Consider the following 18713-nt stretch of genomic DNA (forward strand, 5'->3'; position numbering starts at 1 on the left):
AGTCACAATGAATCTTACTAAAGAGAATTTTATTCAGTCATTCTTTGTTCATTGAAAGGAAAAAAGGCCTTCTATAGATCCTTTTTTCCTCAATGCAATTTTATGCATGTTATATGAAAACAAAAATATGCAATATTAAATAAATCAAAAACTTTTTATTTAAATAAATAAAAATATTATTTTTTGTTGCGTTAATATTCGATATATTAATTATATTAATAAATTTTGTAATAAAAAATATATGTACTTCTTATCATAAGATATCAAAAGAACAAAAGTTTGAACAACATTAAGAACAAGTAATTATGAAGACCAGTTAAAAACCAAACAAATCGATAAATGTCTTATTTCCGATAAAATCTATGGAAACATATTCAGGACCTTATAATTTTAATCATAAAACGAATTGGCACACCACGAAGCATCTTAGGTGGGGTCAAGAGCGGCGACTGTCAGATTTAGAACTGGGTTCTCGCCAACAACGCGACCGTTCCTCCTCAGCCCATAGACTTAATTTTCTTTTTATTGCTTGAGCAATTAGTATTGCTCGTTTAGTAAATAAAATTAAACGCTTAATTTTTAATATTAGAAGTAAACAACTTCAAAAAACAAGTAATTTTATACGGTTATAGCGTTGAATATAATAAGTCTTTAGAGACATTATCACGATATTATTCGCCAATAATTATGGTAACTCCTTATTTTGAATATTTAGATAGACAATTTGTAGTTTGTGATGTTTACCTAGATTCACATTCTTATATATTATGAAGATTTTTTTAAACTCATTTAAGCGTAGTGCTCCAATGATTCTGGATGCAATGGTATCAATCTGTCAAAGTACCACAGCTTCAATAATTAATTTAAAAAAAAATGTAAATACTTATAGTGAGTTTCTTAGCGGTTCTCCACAGTAATCTACATTCCGAACTAGTGAAAGCCTTAAATTTAATTTATATTGAGATATATTTATAATTCGACCGTCATATCAGATAAAATTAAATACTTTTTTTCTTAATTACATATTTGTAAAATTTTTAGATTTTTTGTATAGCTTACTATATGAGATAACTTGGTATAAACTTTATATTAACTTTAGCTATACACTCACATTATATGCAAATAATTATTATAACAAAAAACATAATATTTATATAACATAACACAATATTATACAAAAAACGTAGCGGTTCATGCCCCCGTGCTATTCTGCAATATTTATTTTGATACGGACGGATGACGGAGCTACTGTGTGAAAGTTATGCTTACTTATATATAAATAAACACGCATTTCCGCGGTTTCTATCTGAAATATAAAAAAAAAGTTTAATTCATTTAAGCCTTTTACCTATATATAGTATGCGTGTATTCTTAATGCTTACATTAACCTTCACTAAAAATCCTTTGAAATAAAAGCTAGACACGTAGCCTGTTTTTGTAAATCTTTAAATTGAAATGTGAAATTATTCGGAATGACGTATTCAAATCATTTCGCTACAGATTCCGACCTCAATTCAATCAAATTACGAAAATTTCAATGTTTTATTAAGTTAAACTTTGCTGCGGTGGTAGATCTAAGTGAATTTATTTATACTTAGTTATCGCCTTTTGGAAAAGTCATCTTGCTAACGTTTCGGTAAGTTGAATAATTAAATTTGTCAGTGTCGGTTGACACGCCGGTGGATTTTCTTCCGAATTTTCAATGCTGTCACGTCTGACTGCCTCCTCTTTGCTCCCTTCTATTGTGTTATCGTGATTCTCCGATTTGAATTATTTATTGTTTCACTTCACACTCTGAAATTATCTGAATAGTCTTGGTTTCCCTAATATTTTACTTATTCAGAGAATACATAATTTCCATCTATAAATTGGTGTCAATAAATATTACCTTCCAAGTTCTGTTAGACCGTAAACATTGATGATGGAACAGAGATAGCAATTCCTCGATTAATTTTAACGATTGTTATGTAAAATGTATTCGACGACATACAGGATAACTAATATAACAAGAGTACCTACCTACTTGCACATCCTATCACATTAAACAAAATAAAACACGTTGCACGTTCTATATTCTATTCATCCTGTAAACGTATTCAATTTTCGTATGCGCATTTATTTGAATCTGACGCATTTTCAGCGACAAAGCATACACACCACGGATATACAAATGTATATGAAATTTCACTTCCGTGCCACTTAATCGTTGAGATATACTTGAAAAATAAAAAAAAAGCCTTAAAATCAATCAACAAATTTTCTAAATAATCTTAATGTTTATGAATTTTTAAATATAACAATTCAATTCTAAACATTTTCTTATTAAGATTTTATGCATAGAAATAAATTGCAAGCTGCATTTAAAACATGAAATTATACTCGTAACAAAAGTAAAACTGTAATGTGCCGTGTTATAATATATTTTGATGGTTTATAATCCGTGCATTATAGTGTGGCGTAGTATTGAATTATTCAATACACAATCGTTTAGACCATTCCGTTTCCACGTTTCTTTAATAAAATATTCTCCGCTCGAAGGTTAGATATATGTACTACTTGTAATGAATAAAGAACCTTGAAATAAAATTTGTTTTAGTTTCTATTTGTGATATGATAACTCCCATATAAATATAACCGCAGATTATTATAACGAATCCAACTTTGAACCTAACTGTGTTAATTGATACAATTATTATTATGTAATCACTTAATTGCATGCCACTTAGTATAATTGAGTAGACTTTCTTTATATATAGAAATGTTGCACCCGAATTGACATTGAATAACTTACTCTTTTCGAGCCGAGACTTCATTTTGAAAAATCAGCAAACCCCTTTTATTTTACGTTGTTACTTATTTTAAAGTCTTCTTTTATATCTTAAGGAAAAGTATCTTATATTACAATAAGAATTTTAACAACCGTTGTGTTATATTGTAATATAATTCACTAAATGCTATTAAGGATTTCTGTATACGTGCATATATGAAAATATATCTCATAAACCTGATAAATATATTCGTAAATTGGATGGATTTATGTGGTAGGAATATTTATTAATGTTTGAGAAAATGATTACTGTATTCTATTTTACTGCTAATCCACTGAAGCTGTAAACCACGGAAATCATAAGCCATTGAATTTGAAGATTGCGTAACACGATATTATAGCATGGAAATTCGACAAAATTTAAGTCGCTGGAGCATTAAAGGGGACGTCGACGGAGACGGTTAATTCACCCCATAAGGGTCGCTATGGCGCCAAAGATCCTACCGTACATGAAATTCTAAGTACGATCTCGCACGAATCTTGTCTGCGTCTTTAGGTGAACGTTACTGAATATATCATTAAAGTAAATGCAAGAATTCATATTTGTCCGGTTGATAACTATTTCTGAAATTATTTTTGAGTTATAAAAGGATCAATGTGAAAAGAAATATTTTAATCGAAAAATCGTTAGTGGAAGAATATTATTACATTAAAGCAATTATTGAAAATTTATTATTAAACGAAAAGTTAAACTAGATACTTGTTTTGCTCTAACAAAATGAAAAAGAAATGTTTTTTTTTTTAAATAGCAATCAAATAAATGTTGTAAAAAAAAACTGAGAACATTGTTGTGAACAATGATAAATGATAAAAATGACACTTGACCTAACTAAACTAACTTACAATGTTGTTATTGATACGGAAAGAAAACAAAAGAAAACTGTTTAATAAGTAGCTAAAAAAAGTAAAGTGCAATATGTGCGTGTTGTGAATATGTCCATGATATCAGTCTCCCTTCTGACAAGTTATACGATTACTTTTATTCAAACGTCCCAATTATAGTAGTGGAATTCTTGGTAAGGGCTTCTGGCGACAAATCCATCAGATACTCGACAGGCCATTTGTTGCGCGCTTTTCACGCTTGATAAATCGCGCGACTTGTCCACATTTAGTGGATTTATGTACGAGTCCAATTGTTGTACATTATTCGTAATTGAATGCAGAAATACATTTTGTCTTATCAGTATAACGGTCAACGTTTAAATATGGCCGATTGCGTGATGTTGGTTGTAACTGTCGTTATTATTCGAAAAGCCACGGCCCCATAGTATTGATACGGCTCGTTTAAAAGTCGGATCATGGTCTCGTTGAATATAAAATTTTCCATAGTCAAAGAGAACACGGTATAAATAATGCGCTTCAGGCTAGTTTTGAAATAACTCAAAATATCATTGTAAATCAAAGAGCAAGGAGTCAATAATTTTGAACACCAGTTTTTTATTTAATCAGTTGCTTTACAAAATGTAGGTGTTGTAGATTCATCCGTTTGTAGCATAATTTATGCATTCCAATATTCCACCGAGAGTTTCGGCTAGATAACATTCGTGCTAAATTGCGCGTAAAAACGGTAAAATATTCCTTGTTTTACAGAGCACTTTTTTAGCGATTTTATGATTTAGCTTAAAGTTCTACGTATTTACATCGGAATGAACGATACGAGAAAGTGGCAGTTCTCACAGGGCACGCAGAAATTATTTATGGTCTCTTTTATTGCTAAACTTCATTCGTTGCTGTGGTTGCTTTTATTCCTTCAACAGAAAAAGTTGTGAGATTTTATTACCGGTGTGAGATAGGACACGTTATTGCACTAACTTTGAGTTGGAATTAAAATAGATTTTTTTGAGGTCAATAATACACGGTGATATGGTTTAAAAACTTTATTAACCCTATAAATTCGATGTATGATTTCGGAACGAGTTTAACAATGTGTGTTGATCTGTTACAGAACTCGATCCGGCATAACCTGTCCCTACACAACCGGTTCATGCGGGTCCAGAACGAGGGTACAGGAAAGTCGTCATGGTGGATGATCAACCCGGATGCAAAACCTGGGAAGTCAGTGAGAAGGCGTGCTTTATCGATGGAGACGTCAAAGTCAGAGAAAAGGCGAGGCAGAGTTAAAAAGAAGGTATCATTTATCACTTAAATTTAAGCTTTTAAACATCATCATCATTTGAATCATTAGCATGAAATTTTTATTAAAATCCTAGTCTAATTCAAAACCAAGTTAATTCCATCGAACCGCTCATTAGTAACGTTTGATTGTTTATATTTAAAGAAAACAAAACAAACATTAAGAAAATAATATATTAAAACGTTATTTTTCTTGTACAGCCTGAAGCATTAAGAAATGGAGTCGCAGCTGACGCTACACCGAGTCCGAGTAGTTCAATATCTGAAAGTATCGACACTTTTCCCGATTCCCCGATACACAGGTAAATCATATAAAAATATAACTCACTCGTTCTTTAGAAGAAGTTAAAACTATAGATGTTATAAGAACCTAGACTAGTTGCTTCAAATAAAATTTCCACAGATGTTTAAACGTAAGGGGTGATGTATGGCATCAGGCCAATTATGTTAACGGACATGACCGTCGTGGACTACGATACTAATTCGACGTTAAATACATAATAATTTACATACACGAGTAATAACATTGTGCATTCTGCCAAGTATTTCATTGCATCTAGTATTTACATTCACCCAAACAATTTACGACTCGCATGAGAAGTTCACTTTACGCACACAATAAAAACTACCGATCGACATAACGCAGCGTTGACCACGCTAATAAAATTGAGTTATAGGAATACTGTTACTTTGTGATAAAAGGTTTTAATTCATTCACGACCATTAGATGATGAGTTATATGGATTCTGAATCTCGTCATTCTCTCCTACATTAAACATTTTTATTGCCGAATATATGTCAAAATTAGGAACATAATTGACATTTATATCGAACATTTTTTTGTTCTATGTCCTCGTTTGAAGAAGAAGTCCGTAACATTTCTTATCCAATTATATTCTGCCATACTTTGCGCTAATAAAATGTTTCCTTTCTGACCATTTTACCCGTTATGATGATCGCTTCATTTGGCATTCATGTTAGCGGGCCTTGATGGAGGCATTAGATTTGCATGTTGTCCATTATACTTTATGTATAGGATTATTTTTAGAAGTAACTAGGTTCTGTTGTTTTTTCTGCTAAAATTTTCATTATTTGCCACTCAAGCATCGATATATCATTTTACCAGGACTTGCTTAAATATTTTATTTTACTTTTTCAAAATTTTTTTTTGATAATTATATATCGATACTTGAGCGTATATATTTATTTTATTTTGACGCTTGTTCGCTTTGCCGTAGCAGCAGTTTTCAGTTATCACCGGACTTCCGTCAGAGGGCCTCATCCAACGCGTCATCTTGCGGTCGGATGTCTCCAATACCTTCTTTAATACCCTCGGAGCCAGACTGGGGATCAGATTATAACCCTGTAGGAGACTTTGCTTCGACCAGTGATTTCTCTCCAGCTGATTACACTCAAGACCAAGACCTAGCAGGAACCCTCGCCGATTCAATGAAACTACACGGAACAGATCCTTTTCTAAATACGTAAGATCTTAAAATTTATACGCTTAAGCTAGGTTGAATTTATTTTTTAAATAGATGCAGATATAAAAAGCATTCGTAGTTTCACTTAAACTAAAAGCCATTTTAGATACTGCTTACCTAGATTCGTGAAAGCACTTAAACAATTGAATTTAAGATTTTAAAGAATACTGTAGAACTAGTTACATATGAGTTGCAATATCAGGTACGTTCCAACTACTTCATCGTCGTCATCGGGTGGAAGTTATCGCTTCGCATATGGCGCTTGTCCGCGACACCCACACGGCGGCTGTGCCTGTGCGTCGCTATATCCTGCACATCCAGCGCACCCCGCGCATCCCACTCATCCGCACCAACATGCGCTAGACCATTTTGTCAGACCACCGCCACCCGCTGATCCCGCTGACATTATGCTAACTGGTAAGTATTCAATATTAACTATATCTTTTCCAGTAATATTAAATTTATATTTTCTTAATTCAGAGTAATTGATCCCTTCCAAATTAAAGTTTAATTATAACATTTAAATAATATTAAGTTTCTGTTACATTAGAAAACAGTCAGACACAAATGGTGACGACGGCGGACCCCACGCTCATGAACGGTGGTGTAATGGTGCAGACAGGTGCCGTGGGCCCCACGACGGTAATGGGGCAGATTATGGGAGCTCTTTACACTGGACTCTCGGAGGACTTAAATATTGAGACTTTAGAACATAACTTCGACTGTAATGTCGATGAGGTACTTTTACTCTTCTTTTATGTTAATGCGACTTAAAAGTAATGAGATTAATTTAAAAAAACATTTTTTTTTACTAATACTATTTATCCCCCGATTAGTCGGTTTCGTGTAGTATCAAATCATTTGTATTATAACGTCTCTATCATAAACATGACTAATCTCAGAAATTATCAACTTCATCTGATAAGTTTGTTTGTATTACACTCACATAGGTTCTTTGGTTTCTGCAGGTCATACGCCATGAACTCAGCATGGATGGTACACTAGACTTCAATTTTCCCCAGCAAAATACCGCGATGGCGGCCGAAGCGGAGAGTCAGTTCGTAGCACCAGCACCACCGGTGCCCACGACACTCTCAGGTGGTGGAGCTTCCCACACCCCCTACTCCGGACCCCCCTCTTGGGTCCACTGAAAAAAATTAGTTACCTGCTTACATGTTGAAATATGTAAATGTCATATTCAACACACACGTTTATCTGTAAATACGACGCAAACAGATTCTGTTCGAGTTGTTACTTTTGCATGGTAGTCGAGATTTTTTTTATCATGTTAACTAATGTTAGAATTTTATTTAGCGTTAATGTTAAGCGGGCCGTTACCGATCGTTGTTAAAGTGTCAATTGTGTTAGTGTAGGTATTAGTCGTAAGCTAGGTGGGAGCTTGTGATACGAGTAGTATATTAATATGTAGAGGACCGAGGAGGGGGGCGTATGATGGGACCTTATCCAGTGGTTAAAAAGGTAATTATATTTTTCAAACTATAATTAATTTTTAGAATTCTGGTAAATCATAATTAAATCGTTAGACCAAATAAGAACACCACTGAACCACTTAATCAGGATATATTTATTCTTGTAATTTCCTCTGATGTACGGGTCTCGTGAGATTTGACGTGATTTTTAGTTCAGTCAATCTGAGATAATCGAACTTCTATATATCTACTTATCGTGACATCAAAAAATCGCTTTTCTTAGATTTCCACTTTAAAAATAAATGCTATTATTTATATACATTATTCCTGTTCTTATAGTGTCACGATACGTAAGTTTATATGTGAGAAATATAATTTACAGAAATAAAACCTGATTTCTGATGTATAATACTTACAACAGTCAGTACATATGCAATAAATCCTCCGAAATATCTGCGTTAATCCGCCCAAAGTTTCCAGTTGAGTGTCCAATAACTCAGTCTCAATGGTATCGCTACTTACAAAACTATAACTTTATTGTTTCGTGAAAACAGCGGATGGCAATCTGACCCCATTTTCGAGTATTTAAGACTGAGATAGAAGAATGAGAAGTTTAACGTTCGTTTTGTACACTTCGAACGCGGTTGTATTCATTTTAAACGAATGTATGTTAAGTGCGATGTAACGAAAATATATGTTTAAATATTTCCTATTTAGTGTCTCAATTTAAATTATTCGGGAGAAAAATATTATTATTATATCGTGAAATTTAAAATTATTTAATATTTAATATATGTTTTAATGGAAACGAAAATAATATGGTTTTTGTATCATGACGATTATAATATAAAATAAAAAAATATGAGACAGACCTACCTAACACGTTAAAGACGAGCCTATTTTCAAATATTTATTTCTATGATAATATTACGACATTCTCTGTTTCGTCTCTTTGTACGGAGATTATGGCACGTGATCTCCTTTATTTATGAAAGAATGTAAGGAGAAAAAAAAGATTGACGAGAGGCGAATTTTAGCTGCCGGCGTATGAGATGAGCTGGCCAATATAATACGAAATAAAACAAAGCATAGAGTACACGAGAAAATAAATATATAAACGATACAAATATGAAGTAACAACTTTGTATTAAGCTAGTAAATAATTAAGAAGTTTTTGTGAAAGTATAAACGAAATAAAAATATTCTCATAATTTATCAGCTTGAAAAGTTATTTAAAAAATAAGCTGACTTTTTAAAATAACCAGTTCTATTTTTAAATTGATATAACGGTTTTTATATTTATTTATTACCTTTTGCATGTTCGCAGCAAATACGCTTGTCAGTCCTGACCTTTAGGTCTCGTAGCGTTTGTGTGCAAATTATATTGGGTTATGAATAAATAATACTAAGTTGAACAAGGCATGCAAAAAATTCGTCTGATAACTGACATGAACAGAAATATATATATGTGTATGTATACATATATTCATTTTCTGTTTTATCATTAGGTGTTTGGATTTGTATATTTTATAAATAATGTTTTCGATCAATTAAATTATTTTTTTACAGCATTAATTCCGCTTTATAGAAGCAACATAAAATAGCTCAAAATATAAGCAGGTGATTTAATCCCTTAACCAGCAAAACAATGCATTCGCGAAGTTCCATGAAAATCATTTGTCATTTGCTTACTGGTATGAATAATAATTATAATTAGATTGCGATTGAACGTGGTTTGCGAGCACCCGTGATTCAATTTCACCACTGAATGGTCCTATTTGTGCGCTAATGAGGGAGACCGGAGCCAGTAATTAATCATATCATTTTTAGCGTAAACGGTGCCCGCCGCTTAGAGTCGAGCGATCGCCTTCAAATAATGGAATATCACGAAAAAATCCGCTGAATACGACGCTAGATTAAACCCGCTTCGGTAATGACTTGTTTTTTAGGGTTGCAAAGAATACGTCTTCACCAGGCGGCGAGGTTTTGTTAATTTTTTAATTCTTTAAAGTAAGAAGTTAATGGCGGATAATATCTCAACCGACAAATTATATGTATACACAGCAGTTATCATTGAAATATTCAAATAAGAAATATTTTTAATTTCAATTATTTAAATACGTATTTCAGGAGTTTTTCGGAAATAAATCAAATAATAGATTTTTTATTATAATGTAACGAGAACGTAAAAGAATGGTGACATCGGTCAACACGACTTTGATATTAACAAGCTGATTTTCATAAAGAGTCGTTTAAATTTCTGAACTCATCCCGCATTCCGGTCGGCTAGCGACGTAATTAGGTACGGGCCCACCTTTACACACGATTTCACGGCACTTGTTAAAAGTTTTCAATTGCGTTACGAGGGGGCCTTTACACGGAATTTATTCATTATATTCTCGCCCCCCATCACCCCCTACTTAATAAAACGCTTCTTTGCTCTCTTTTTATTTCCTCTTTCCTTGGTGTCCCCTTGTACTTAAGTATTTTAAATATTTGCCGCATGGTCTCTAAAATGAGTGATGAATTAAACATTAATTTGTAAATTTTTATTAGATTTTATAACATAATTCTAATTTTAATATTTAATTGTAATAACTACGTAGATATATGGATACGCAATATACGGTACAGAGAAACATATTGATATAAATTATGGATATCAAAGAAATATTTCTGTTTCATGTTTGGTGTCAGCTAAAATAAAACAACGAAGCACAATAACGGATAACAGCCTTCTTTGATTAAGTGCCACTACCGTAAATCACGATGTTGTCATCGGTCATAATATCCCAGATTTTCCTCGATACCAACCCTCCTTTTACTTATCATCTATAATATTAAACTTATTAAAAGTTAAGTAATTCAAATTTTAAATCGCACCTAATAATAAAACTTGAGGCTGCCTTCTATTCGCAATTTATATGTTGATGCCTTTGCGCTGCCAATTTTAAAAGTTGCGTTTCATGTTTCGCATTCAGATCGAGTCTGCGGGATGAAAGTACCACATCCAACAAGTTGGCTATTTATTGTTTGACAGCTTAGTCGACTTTGATCGGTTATTTAAATGAAGCCAACGCAGTTATGGCTGTCAATTTTGCAGGGCTTTATGTACGTACGGAATTTTCCATAGTGCTTTCTTACAAAATAAAGTATATTGTCAGATAAAAAACTAAGGATATTTTATACTTGTTTAAATTACATTAAATGTTACGTAACCATACGAAGATTAAATGATTAAATAATCATTGTGCGAAGTATGTAATTAAAATTCAGTTTAATAATTAAATAGTAGGTAATTTCGCAATGTATGAAAGTTAATTTTATACCAACGTTTTTATTTACAATTAATTACACAGCACAAAGTCTTGACATGTTTCATAAATACACAAACAAAACAGTTGATACTTACTTTTATAGTATTAAGTATGCATATATTAAGCAATTTCTTTTTTGTGTCGGAACAAATGGTGAAACGCCGAAGGGTGCTTGAAGTAATCTAGTAAAGGCAGCTTTAAAATTCTTCCGTTAGAGTGGGCCGTCAACAAATTGGATTACGAGTTGAGTAGTGACGGCTCTGTACTGCTGAAGGTTTCAAAATGTTGTTATGGAACGCCAAATGTAAAAATTTAACGGGCAAATAAGGCTGAATACGATAATCTGATTGATATAACGACCTGCATTTTATCCAAATATGTGTTGAGATATATTTTTTTAATTCGATAAAATTAAAAAATCATATCATATATAAATATAGAGTCAACCGGCTCTGGCATTACCCATTCCTACTAATTACATTATTTATCGACGCATGACTACCTTCGAGTAGTACTTACTGACCTTAAGGTACAAAACAATTATTAACGAATCGCTATCAATTTAGCGATTAAAAATCGATTCACAAATAAAAACTCGTTGGATACAAACGCTATTAATTCGTGACTACATAACTGTTTTCATTTAATAGACATAATTACTAAATCACAAACACAAAATTCAACTTTAAATTATGACGAAGATTGTATGCTTGTTGTGTGCTCTTGGATTCTATATTTTTTACTAAGTTGCTTACAGACATGTAAGCATTAGTATTCCTTTGTTAGGTTTATTTTATAAAATAATTATAATTGAGAGTTCAATCCAAACTATTTTATCTTCGATTCAAACTATTGTTCTTGCCTTATTAATGAAATTTTTCTCTAACGCGAGATTTAAATTTATTAGAAAGACAAAAAGCAGCTTGCCCAAAGAAGGATTTTGCGGAGACGGAAGCCTGGTTTTACAAGCTTTTCTTTACTTCTCGTATTAATACGATTAACAATAAATATTTGAATATCATCAATTGTAATGTGATTGTGTACATACGTTTTGATTAAAAAAATGAGCCATTTGTTCCTACACTTCTGCTTTAAATCAAAAAGTTGAAGGCTACATTTAAGGTTTTGTACAATAACACACATTTCCATGTCTCTACATAGAATGTGCATCATTTCTATAGAGAACGTGTGCAATGTGGCGAACTGGGCGTTGGGCGTAGCCGCCCCGCCTTCGTGCAACAGGTACCCTAACCCGCCTCTCTAGTACACAGACGCTTATGAAAGTACTAGCTTCACTAAATACTATTATAATAAATGAGATTGTACATTTTTGGATAAAATTTATATATACAAAGGTAAAATATAAGATACGTTTATGTTAATATTGATAGATGCTAAAATCGTTGCCGCATGCTGTTGAAAGCATGTTTTAAATTTTGGAGGCAGTTAAATTACTCTACATTTCCTATCATTTCCTTTATTGGTCACAATTTTCCAAAAGCTATTTATTACTGATCGTAGGCTAACAGACACGTCACAACGGTCGCTAACAGACACGATCTTTATCATGATACTTAATAACTGATATAACAATAGAAATATTTTTTATTATGCATATTGTTTAAGTGTTCTACAATAAAAAGGTGATTGTTGTTGTTTTAACAAAATTATGTAGAACTGATAAGAGAATCAGCTGTTAAAAATAACAGTATAGCCTTTTACACTGGCTGAAGAAGTAAAGGTAAACAACCATTAGGTTATTATGGAATATATACTTATATATTCCATGCGATTTGCTAATAGCTCCCCTATTTTTGCACTGCAAACAGTTCTTAATCAATATATATTTATTGTTAATATAACTCTATATCCACATATGTACTTATATCTAGTTTAATTTTACCTCCGATGTTCCGATAATAACTTCCGATAGTTTGCCTTAATACCATTGCACCATGAACCCTTGAATATCTTTTAATTAGTAATATTTCAAATACTCCCAGAATTTATATCATTTCAGCATTTAACTAATTATTCTTATAATCTTTAATAACAGATGAGGGTTTTATTACAATTTTTGATTGAAAAAACTACTGTACTAATATAGTCCATCTTATTCGAGGAGTGTGAACACGTTTCAAAGAAGGTTTTAGAGACATAAAGCATTATAAATATATAAATATTAAGTATATACGTAAGTAGCTGCGTTTCGTAGTTCCACTCGCTTTAAACTCAGACCACTAACGTGACTAGAGTAAATTTTATGTTCCTGTAATTTAATAATAAAATTTAAATTATATCAATTTTAATGTAGTTTTGCCACACGTTTAAATACATAAGCAGAACAGAAAACAAGAAACTTATTATATTTATTCGTTGTATATTATATTTTTTATTTAATATTGCTTGTAAAATTATCGTGGCTCGAGGTGATGTTACTTTAAAAATATCTCGATTATTATTATATACATATTTTTTCATTTATTTATATATTTAAAGTCTAGCTTAACTCCTTTTTTCGTTAAAAAATTAAACATGCGTTATAATAAAATCTTAGGTATATGTATAATTAGGTAGGACTGGGTAAACTTTGTACAGTTTTTTATTTTTCGTAAATTTTTATCTGAATATTAAAAATAGCAAATAATTAATCAATATTGTATTCTCCGTTGTTATTTACAACTTCATCCCAGCCTTCGACATGATTTTCTATACGTCGTTGGTAGAAATTAACCCGCGATATTTAATAAAATATATATTACAACGAAAAAATATACCAAGTTGCCACAAATCTTTCCTTCGTAGAAGAGTGTTTCTGTTTATTATTATTGCAACAATCAATTACATAAAAAATGTTGTCAACGCCTACTACCACTATATCGAAATTCAAAGCCTATTGGTTGAACAGTAAATTATTGGAGAGTCAATAAATATATTCCCTTTTTTTCTGCTCCATTAAACTACCGACTGTAAAAATCACATAACTAAGAATTTAACGTATTGCATAATTTATTTTGGACTGATAAGAAAACAAAAACAGTTTTTTTAGAAACCGTAATATTTTTAAAACTACTGATTTTTCTGATTAAGTACACCGATCTTGTTAAAGAAACGAAAGAAGTAAATGGGAAACAAAATTAAAATTGTGAATATTAAGATTTTTGTATCGAATTGCTTGGTATTAATTTTAAAGATAACATACAAAAGTCTCCTAAAAGAAGATCGCAAAATTCTGCTTCATCAAACCATAACAAATTTTGTATTTTTTATCTTTCTTTTTGATGCCTTCGCTTTAATTTAATTACCTGTCGTTCGCTTTAATATTAATATCATTTATACGTTTCAAAATTAAACTTAGATCATTATATTTAGTCTGTGTAGTTGATGTAAATAATTATTCATAAATGTGGTAGTTGCTACAAAGTTTTAAACCTTTTTAAAATCAAGATTTTCTATTTGGACTATTTAATATTTTCGACCTATTTTGTTATTTTAAAGATAGAATAACCTTTTGGAGCCTTTTAGTTTTTTAGAGCACGAGATGAATTACAAACATAAATTAAGCACATATATATAAATGCAATGCTACTTGACCGGGTTCGAACCCGATATCTTCGACTCTGCTAAACACAAGTGTCACCTAAGTACCGAAGAGTAACATCTTATATATCAATAATATATATAGTACACATAACTACAGCCTATATTTTAATAAATATATACAAGGTACACGTCGTACAATATGTAATAAAAAAAAAAACAAAGCAAATCAAAACGCAATTGTAAAGTATGAAAAAGTGTAACATCTAACATAATAGAAAAACAATAAATTTGACCTATATATAGAATGTAAATCCTTTTGCAATCGTCGCGCTGTAAAGGAAACGCGCCCTAAATAACATAAAAGTTAAGAGGTCGGTTTCAGTATGAATAAATTTACGCCACCGCCCCCTCACCGGAATTACTCGATAACCAACGGCGCCTATGTTTTATAACCCGTGACATCCGAAAATAGATTTATCGTCACACGATCTAAGTACAAGAACTGGTCGAGATTTAGCCTACAATCAATATATATTATAATTTATTCATGTGTTTATAACTTCTTAACAAATATTTTATAAGTATTATAATTTACAAGCATAAATATTATTTGTATTTTGTTAACTAAAATTGTCGAAAATTACAACAAGATTAACAATAACTGATGTTCATACAATGCGAGTAAAGAGATATGGTTTAAGCGAGGATATTTTATTTTCATTTACGAGAAATCATGTCGTATATAAGGCCTTCGTTTAGACATGTTTTATGTTGGGTTTTATTTCGGGAAAAGTCAATTATCTACATCACATATTAAGAGACGCGCACTTTATTCTGAGCAATGAACGGAGAGAAAGTCCGTTACATTGCTGAATATGCGACAGATTTATCGTGGCTCGAGGTGATGTTACTTTAAAAATATGTCGATTAATATGATAAAAATTAATCAACATATTATTAATTTTTTTTGTATACTTAGTGTCCAGCTTGAGAACTCCTCTTTTCGTTTAAAACTTAAACATGCGTATAAAAAAAATCTTAGGTATATATGTATGTATGTATTGGATTGGACAAACTTCGTGCCGTTTCTTTTATTTTTCGTAAATGTTTATTTGTATATTAAAATTAATGAATGATTAACCAATAATTTATTCTCCTTTGTTATTTTTTTTTATGGCATTGGTTGACGGACGAGCATATGGGCCACCTGATGGTAAGTGGTAAGCACCTCCCATAGACAAAGGCGCTGTAAGAAATATTAACCATTCCTTACATCACCTATGCGCCAACCAACCAACCTTGGGAACTAAGATGTAATGTCACTTGTGCCTGTAATTACACTGGCTCACTCACCCTTCTAACCGGAACACAACAATACAGAATACTGTTATTTGGCGGTAGAATATCAGATGAGTGGGTGGTACCAACCCAGATGGGCTTGCACAAAGCCCTATCACCAAGTAATAACCCGTAATAAGTAATTACCCGGTTTCGAGTAAAAAATCATTGAACCAAGTTCCTTTACCCATACTCCACACTGAACCTTTCCCTTCCAGAGAAGATGCTCTATAGAACTGTGAAAGCAATCTATGTTGTGTAAGTTTCCTTTTCGTTTGACACGCATTTTCGTACATAAATTGGTTTAATCAATCTTCATTGAACTCAAGTAGAGGGCCAAAACGAGGCGCGTCTTTGAGGTCAAAAGTTTTTCTTTTTTCAACTTGAAGTACCAATCACGGGCGATTCTTTCAGCTATTGCATCCTTTCCAATACACAGCACAAATATCACGAGCAGCTTCTGTGTCTATGATTAAGAGGTACGTTTAAAATTAGAAAGTGTCTAAATGCAATTTTTATCAACTGAACATTCGATATTGAGTATCTGAAAATTTACATTAATTAAATTGAACAATAAAACAAATTATCAATTTTAAGTATGAAGATTTGAGTAGAAAAAAAAACGTCTGCTTTCGACTGATATATTAAACTGAATGTAAAATTTAAATAAATTGCTACGAAATTTGTTTATAACTTAGTATATTACATAGTTATGGCAGTTAGTATGTATTTATGACAATAAATACGGGTTCGCCAAATTTCTAAATCAATAAAAACTTTTTTTTTTTCAAAATGCGTATGTATATGTAGGTATTTTAGATAAATTATTTATTACGAAATATCGATACATAGTCTGAATACGTAGTACAACACTATAAGGTCGTCACCTGGGACGCGGGACGCGGGGCGCGCAGACTGGCGTCGGAGCGGCGGGCAGGTTACGATTTACTCTCAACCAACTCAGCAGAAACTCTAACTGAGAGAATAGCTGATAATCCACATCCACAGTAGCTGCGTGAGAATTAAATCGAGATCACCATGATGTCGGTGACGTAACTCAGCTCACCCTCTTATTAATTATGTTTCCGTTTACTCATCTAGTCTTTACGAAGATATGAAATAAGTTTAACGTGAACATTGTCTTTAGACTTTAGCTTCGAATGTATAACCATATTCATTTTAATTGGTGTAACATTATTTATACTTGCTTTTACTGGTACTTTTTAAAAGCTTAATTTTTAATTTAACATCGTTCGTTTTTCACAAGTTTCGAAATGTTCTAAGACGATACATTCGACTTTCAGAATGTTGAATAAATACATTATTTATCATAACAGATCCATCTAATGAGGTATATAGGTTTAATTATATAATTAAATAATATTTGATATCAGTTACAAAAAAATATTGAATCAAGATTAAAAAATTATAAATTTATTATAGCTGCATTGTAGCAAAGATATAATTATAATAATGCAATTTAATTCGAAGAATGAAAAAAGAAAGCATACGTAGTTTATTATAAGGATAAGAAACTTATTTAGCTCAGGTTCGTGTCTCACTATCTACGATTTTCCATCGCGATTGAAATATTTAAAAAATGGAATGCCTTTGTCAAAGGAGCGAACACGTGAATCCGCCAGCATAATGCAATTAATAATTGTGCGCGCCCGCTTGTTATCCGGATCGCTTCAAACATTTTAACTAAGTATTTGTTACACGGTGCACGACGAATTCAGCGTGCGCGTGTTAATTATTTATTCTGTGTGTTACCAAAGTCATCCACATATTTTTATTAAAGATATTCCAAAAGTTACGATTATACATAAAATGTGTATTAAAAATATGTATGTTATTTGTTTCAGATTTATCAAGGTCTGCATTGATGATACTGTCCTCTTTCAGAAGAAATTTTAAACTGAAGAACAATTAAAGTAAATTTTTGCTACGAAAATTATTTCGAAGTGAAATATTGACATTAAAATCTATTTTATTGGGTGATAAAAGTTAACGGAGTGCGTTGTATATTTGCAAAAGGACTGAGGTAAAAGAAAAAAAAAATGACGTGTCCTCGCGTATATGTTATTTATAAGAAAAGGACGAATAATTTGAAAAAGTGATATATGTATATATATTTTTTTTATATGGCACGTATTTTGGATTTTCCGAGGACTATACTTTAAACAAAAATAGTCAAATCAGGGTATTTTTTACCCGATTATATGTTCGCCCGAGCGTTTGAATCGAAGACCTAATTTATGTACATTTCAATGTAAAAATATCTTACCATATAGGTAGGTACATCAGTTGACTCTTAAATGTTTTTGTGCGGGCCAATTTTATGAAATTTTTTAAGGTAACTAATTTATAGGATGATATATAAATGTTATTTGTATTTTAAATTAAATCGAGTACAACTTGCGTTTTCAATCAGTAGTTTCAGTATTTTAATAAAAATTATATTTATAAATTAATAAACAATTTGTTTATTCTTATTTATGATTTAAAACTGATAATACTTATGCAAACTGTGAATTCGCAACGAGCAAGAACTGACTCAATAGTGAAAATGATAAAACTAAATAGTTAAATAGTTTGATATGATTCCAGTAAGTTAATTTTAAACATATCGTATCAATGA

At 31.7% G+C, this 18713-nt stretch overlaps 1 protein-coding gene across 2 annotated transcripts in view; it reads left to right on the forward strand.

The window, feature by feature from the left end:
- Nucleotides 1-18103, forward strand: part of LOC113401274 (forkhead box protein O) — a 64857-nt gene extending 46754 nt beyond the window's left edge. Inside the window, exons 3-9 of one of the 2 annotated variants that reach the window (XM_026641111.2) lie at nt 4773-4955; nt 5162-5262; nt 6199-6444; nt 6647-6861; nt 6995-7182; nt 7413-7923; nt 17938-18103. In XM_026641111.2, the coding sequence (XP_026496896.1) occupies nt 4773-4955; nt 5162-5262; nt 6199-6444; nt 6647-6861; nt 6995-7182; nt 7413-7595 (1116 nt within the window). In that variant the 3' untranslated portion in view covers nt 7596-7923; nt 17938-18103. The remainder of the gene's footprint in view (nt 1-4772; nt 4956-5161; nt 5263-6198; nt 6445-6646; nt 6862-6994; nt 7183-7412; nt 7924-17937) is intronic. The other variant, XM_026641112.2, reaches the window with a different exon arrangement.
- The last annotated feature ends 610 nt before the right edge of the window (nt 18104-18713 follow it).

Source organism: Vanessa tameamea, chromosome 7, assembly GCF_037043105.1.
Source record: "Vanessa tameamea isolate UH-Manoa-2023 chromosome 7, ilVanTame1 primary haplotype, whole genome shotgun sequence".
Taxonomy (NCBI): domain Eukaryota; kingdom Metazoa; phylum Arthropoda; class Insecta; order Lepidoptera; family Nymphalidae; genus Vanessa; species Vanessa tameamea.